This window comes from Peromyscus californicus, unplaced genomic scaffold, assembly GCF_007827085.1.
Source record: "Peromyscus californicus insignis strain IS unplaced genomic scaffold, ASM782708v3 Scaffold_4__1_contigs__length_199733344, whole genome shotgun sequence".
Classification (NCBI taxonomy): domain Eukaryota; kingdom Metazoa; phylum Chordata; class Mammalia; order Rodentia; family Cricetidae; genus Peromyscus; species Peromyscus californicus.
In genome coordinates this window covers 132,190,126-132,196,472 of record NW_026294562.1, presented here as the reverse complement: position 1 = coordinate 132,196,472, position 6,347 = coordinate 132,190,126, and the positions used below count along the sequence as shown (strand labels likewise).

General features: G+C 40.9%; 1 protein-coding gene across 2 annotated transcripts; it reads right to left on the bottom strand.

Moving 5' to 3' along the window:
* Positions 1–2,315: 2,315 nt before the first annotated feature.
* LOC128095313 (60S acidic ribosomal protein P1-like) lies at positions 2,316–2,702 on the bottom strand. Of its 2 annotated transcripts, XM_052714178.1 has the most exons (2): positions 2,637–2,702; positions 2,316–2,555 (listed from the first exon to the last, which is right to left on the bottom strand). In XM_052714178.1, the coding sequence occupies exons 1-2, from the start codon at positions 2,700–2,702 to the stop codon at positions 2,358–2,360; spliced, it is 264 nt and encodes an 87-aa protein (XP_052570138.1). In that variant the 3' UTR covers positions 2,316–2,357. The 2 variants fall into 2 exon arrangements, with proteins under 2 accessions (XP_052570138.1, XP_052570137.1); XM_052714177.1 differs by having other exon boundaries at positions 2,316–2,702.
* Positions 2,703–6,347: the final 3,645 nt, after the last annotated feature.

Here is a 6,347-nt window from a genome sequence, read left to right as displayed (position 1 = left end):
CTTTAAGAAGCAAGAAATATAACCCAAAGACAATGTTTAGTAGGCTACCCATGTATCTCTTTGATCATATCCCCTCAAAAACTGTAACTTCTCTCATTAGGTAAATGAGTCAATTGTTAGATTCAGAATTCTTTGGAAGTTACTGAGGATTGGAAAAAAAGGATTCATTTTAAACTCAATTCAGTTTATAGATTTAAATGCTAAAACTGAGCAACAAGAGCTAAATATACGTCATTACCAGCGTGAATGTAGATTTCACCTAGAACAACTGGGGGAAAATTAAAATTAAACATTTTAAAATGACCTGGCAATACTATTCTTGAGAATAATAAATTGCAATCAATCAATCAATTATATAGATATCCACCCAAAGATATTTTAAAAACCTATGCCTGCCACATAGAAGATGATCAATAAATAGTAATTAGGATTCTATTTAGTTTTTTTTCATACATGTATTTATTTTAAGAGAATGACAAAATCCCAACTAGACATCTCTTGTTGCTAAATGAAACCTCCACTGCCCTGAATGAGTTACATGGAATTGAGTTTTTGGGCAAAAGGACCACATGTAAACTCCCAAACAGCCCAGGATTTTAATAAGGCTACTGGTTGCTCCCCACACACTGATGGTAAGGCCCAATTGCTGAAGACAATGCCTACATAACGCACTGAACATAGAGTAAGCTGGTGCCGACCTAGAGCCTTCAGCCCTACTGACGACTGTTCATGGTACTTGAAGGTACTCTGCACACTACCAGAGGAGAAAGGTCAATACAAATGCAGCTACAAACCATTCAGCCTACAATGGTGGTGTGACTGCATGATATGTGTGTGTAACAGTGGTACAAAAGATGTTGGAGTAACCAACCATTATTTGATTGGATTTAAGGCTCAGTCCATGAGAAGGAACCCATACTTGACAATGATGCTCCAGGGGCAAAAAATCAGTCTAAGTAGGCCAGGGATCTAAGGGAAAACCAAACACTACTGTTTTACTAAAGGAATGTAGCAATAAAATGACTGCTAAGAACACTCTGCTACATTCAGAGATCAGTGTTTTTCTTCACTGTCATTAGAGAAACTTCCTCCTACAGAGGATGGCAATAAATACAGAGACTCACAACTGAACAATGTGCAGAGAATGAGAGACCTTGGAACACTCAGTCCTAAATGAGATATCTCCATCAAATCCCTTCCCTCAGAGCTCAGGGAACTTTGCCGAAGAGGAGGCAGAAAGATTATAAGAGCCAATAGGAGTCTATGACGCCAAGGAAACAAGCCTTCTAGCTACAACAGGACAGATGCACAGATGCATGTACAAACTTACAGAAACTGTGGCCGCATGCACAGGGCCTGCACAGTTCAAGGCCAGATGGGGTAACAAAGCTGAGAAGGGAAGTAGACACAAGCCTCTATCCCTAACCCAGAAGCTATCTCCAATTGATAACCACTTACAAAAGAAAAATTTGTTTTCTCCAAGGGAGTCTCACTGGATATACCAACCACACTTAAGGGCAGGCCCCCAGGCCCAGCAGTAGAGTGCCAACACAAACAAGCTCCATAGTGTTTTGGGAACTTTTCTGTCTTTTTTCTTTTTCTTTTTTGTTTTTTCGAGACAGGGTTTCTCTGTGTAGCTTTGCGCCTTTCCTGGAACTCACTTGGTAGTCCAGGCTGGCCTCGAACTCACAGAGATCCGCCTGGCTCTGCCTCCCGAGTGCTGGGATTAAAGGCCTGCGCCACCACCGCCCGGCCTTTTCTGTCTTATAATGACTTGTCTAGGCATTTTTTAACCTTATATACAGTTCTTTTGCTTGCATATTATATATTATGGTTTCCAATTTTATGTTTTATGGGATTTCTGTGTGTGTGTGTGTGTGTGTGTGTGTGTGTGTGTGTGTGTGAGAGAGAGAGAGAGAGAGAGAGAGAGAGAGAGAGAGAGAGAGAGAGAGAGAGAGAGAGAGAGAGACTGCATCTGTATGTGTTTCTTGTGCTTTTTCTTTCACTCTTTGTTTTTCTCGGCTTACCTGTTTTGTCCTATTATGTTTTTGTTTGTTTATTTTTAGTTGTCTGCTTTCTAAGAGAGGAAAGAAGGTGTAGATCTGAGTGAGTTGGAAGGAGAGGAAGGTTAGAAGGATGTGGGGGTAGTTAAGGGAAGGGAAGCAGTGATTAGAATATAATGTATGGAATATAATGTATATTTTCATAATAATTAAAATTGTCAAATTAAAAAAATGTTTATTGTAACAAATACTACTTTAAATAAAAACGTAAGAGACTGGATGAAATGTTGATGTTCATAACTTCTTTTTTTTTTACAGGTTCATGTTTTTATTGGACATGTTAACAAAAGAGGTTTAGTCAAAAAGACCAAAGCCCATGTCGTCATCAGACTCCTCAGATTCTTCCTTCTTTGCTTCCACTTTCTTCTCCTCAGCTGGGGCAGCAGCAGCAGAGGGGGCACGACTGCCTACTGGCGCGGCTCCAGCTGCTGGAGCAGGCCCACCAGCCCCTACGTTGCAGATGAGGCTCCCAATGTTGACACTGGCCAGGGCCTTTGCAAACAAGCCAGACCAGAAAGGTTCCACATTGACACCAGCCGCTTTAATAAGGGCGTTGATCTTGTCCTCCATGACCGTCACCTCGTCGTCATGCAGGATGAGGGCGGAGTAGATGCAGGGAAGCTCGGAAACCGAGGCCATATTGCGGACCGCCGGCACGGTGCTAGTCGCCCGATGAAGTGAGGGTCTCACCCCAACGCGGCCTTAGCTTCCTCGGAAGAACCGAGCACCTTGGCGGCAGCTGAGGAAAGGCTGTTCCTAACTTCTTTCTGCAGTATACCACTCTTTGTTCTTAAACCTGAAATACATTTCAGCAGCATTTTGTAGACTTGGGCTAAAATAAATGAAACCCCAAGGACACAAGTTGTAAAACACTAACAAGTTCACCCCACCTCATGTTACTTCTAAACTTTAAGAGAGGAAAAGGGAAAAGGAAAAATTATGACAAGATGAAGGAGAAAAGGAAGAAATGAAGGAAGGGAGTAAGAAAGGAAGGAAGATTTCATTTCTTCAAAGTAAAAGTACAGTTCTACAGTAACAGCAACTAAATCAGAATTTGGTTCTTATTTCTTTTAACCTTCTGCAATGCCACAAACCCACTGCCCATGAGCATTCCTTCTTCTACTACATAGTGGGTTTATCCTCTCTTGTGTCTTCATTATCTATATCCACATTATCCACATATGGACCCTAAGTAAATTTTATGAAATCTTGTCTGTGTTGCCTTTGACTTCTAGGGTAGTGTTATACTGTGTTTCCAAATACACATTAATTTAATTGTGTCAACATTTACAAGCACAGATCATCTTCTCCCACTTCTCTATACACTACCCCACTCCACTCCACATTCTATTCCATCCACATCACGGCATTGTTAGGTGGCTGCCTTTTGAGGCACTTCAGCAAGCAAAACCAACTCTTTCATCTGTTCCCAGTGACAGCCATGTTTCTGACAAGCTGATTCTACCCCCAGCTATAAGAAGGTAACTTTATGCAATAGCTTAATACATCTGAATACTTCAGCTACACCTTTTAATTATATTATATATCTCAGCAGGCTAACATATTCTGAGGTTGTACTTAAATATTCACCTTGAAATAGAATAGAATGTGTATTAAATTAAACTACCAGATAAGACAACTTTGGCTGATGCATCTGCCAAGCAAGTGACAATTTACATAATTAGTTAGCAATACTGAAGGTATTCTGAATTATTTCCTGCTTATTTTTTTAATAATCTGGTACATACAGTCCAAAGATATATGCAGTTTCTATTAAACAATACACTATCAAGCAATATCTGAGCAAGTGTTGTGTCTGTGGCTAGTAATATTCATGGTATATTAGATCAATTCTACAGATGAACAAACCAAACAAAAATGATCTGTTTTGGAACACCATGACAGAAACTGTAGGAGTCCTATGAAGTGAGGAAGATGATATCAAGTCATACACTCTCCCACACCCACTTTCCTCTATCACTATTAAAAAACACATTGGTGTAGCAGTGATAGCCTAAGAATCCTAAAGCTAGCCTGGAGTCTTCCACACTTATTTTAGAATCTCAGCACACTAGCCAATTTTGAAATGTAGCTTGTTGGAACAGCAGAACACCCTGTCAACAGAGTACTCCAACTGTGACCCATCACACTGGACCAGACCCCAAGGGTTTCCAAGTGGACTGAGATTGGCACCAATCTTAAAAGGCAGGAAAAAGTTAGAGGAACAAATAGAGGTCAAGTTTTGTGTCTAAAAGAAGTATTAGGGAAGGCTCAGAACAGAGAGCTTGGTGGACTACAGAACCCAGTGCAGGCTCTAAGGAAAAATCCTGGGACATGAGACCACCAAGATACATTTAAAGGACACTGAGTGCATACTGAAGTGTTAATATGATTTACTTGTTATTTTACTCCTATACGGTCTCCCTATGTAACCCACGCTATCTTAAGACCCCTTGCCTCAGACTCCTAGAACTAGGACCGCACACTTGTACCATTATGCCCAGGCTTCGCTTGCATTTAGGAAGCCACATTCTGAGATTTAACTCAAACTTTTCATTTGTTACTAAGGTTTTAATATTACCAAGTAATATGTTCCGTCGGTCTTCTATATGGTGATTACTATGTGTGTAGAATCAATATTTGAGAAAGAAACTTGTCTGTACTAAATGAGTATAGCCTTTCCCCTGGTCTTTAGTCCCTAAACAACTCAGTATGCCAACCACTTATGCAGTATCTACATTGTATTGGACACTACAACTAATGTACGGGTGTTTGGCACATTACAAAAGAGGCTATGAATAAGTTCTATGCAAAGATTATACTTCTGTATAATAGATTTGAGCATCTTTCCATTTTGGCATGGGGGGGGGTGGTCCTAGAAGCCACCCCCATGAATGCCCACTGACAACTTAATTTTAAAACATATCTCAATTGTAGGGGTAGATATGAAATGTATTGGGAAGAAAAGAAGAGAAATGCACACAGTAAAAATTTAAAACATGTCGATAATGTGGCTTGGCAGGCAACTACATCAAGGAAAATAAAAATTGGAAAAATGGGATATTCTGAACCTTGTGGTATTTACTACTTAATGGAATGTTGGCCGAAAACAGTCAAATAAATATTTCATTTCATCCAGTACCACTTAAAAAGTAGGTAAGACACAATCCCTTCTGAGACAATTGCCGTGGCAGTATGGGGTAAGCATAATGGGCTTCAAGCTGCATAAAGTTTAAGCTAATATTCGTGGGCTGAGATGGTTACCTCGTCTTCTTCCCTGAAATAGTGCCTTATATGATTCCCATAGGCAAAATAATCTCAGTGGGTTTTGAAAACCCGTGTAAATAAGTGCAAGTTCACTTTAAAGCTCCAGCTACATATTAAAGCCAAATCAACACCCTTTGCTAATGGAGATGTTCAGAAAAGATAAAACAGCTCAAAGCCGAGCACTGCGTTTGTGCTGCTATTTCATGTCAAGGCAATTACAGTGATAGTATTAGGAAGATCAGGGTGGGAGCGGTGTTGTCATATGGGGAAGGGAAAGCAAGCCTTTAAGCAATCATGTAGAGCATGCAGAACATCTTAAAGCTGGGGAAGGAACAAAGCTCCGCGCTGTCGGAATATTGATCTGCTCCAGAAGGTGCGGGGAGCTGCACTGTGGTGATTGCCTTCCCCGCTGGGTTTAGAGAGGCCTGAAAGAATACAGTATTGATCTGGCCTCACTCCTGAGACGCAACTTACAGATAAGCCCTGACTGGAGGCCACCAACCTTGAGAGCAAACTGTTGCAAAGAAGCCTCGTTTGCCACACGTCCAACATCAGAGCTAATGCCGTGGGGAATGATGAGAACAGACTTCCATCTCTGCTCAGAGGGGCTAGCCCTGTCCTTCCTCTCCCATGTAAATTACAGGTGTTTCTGAACTCTCGGGAGGCTGTGTTTTGTCAAAGAAGGAAGATGTGTGCTAGTGCGATTTTACTTGTTTACTTGACACCATTCACAGCCTCGTTTGCGTCATGTATCGTCCTCTCAAGAATATTATCTATTTGTGAATAACAATGTTGTTAGAGTATGCAAATGTCACAGGAAACCCCAAGCACATTCAAAGACAGCAGGGTAAGGGGAAGCTTGAGAGTGTGAGGAGGTTTATAGTGTAGGTTTTTGTGTGGTGTATACACACATGTATGTACTGGCACACCTACATAAGGACAGATATGCAGAGGCTAGAGCATGATGTTGGGTGTCTTTTTCTACTACTTTCCAATTTTTTTTTCCAAGACAGAGTT

What these genes read in the sequence shown, in the direction of transcription:
- LOC128095313 (XM_052714177.1), bottom strand. Translation starts at nt 2,702, where the DNA reads ATGGCCTCGGTTTCCGAGCTTCCCTGCATCTACTCCGCCCTCATCCTG.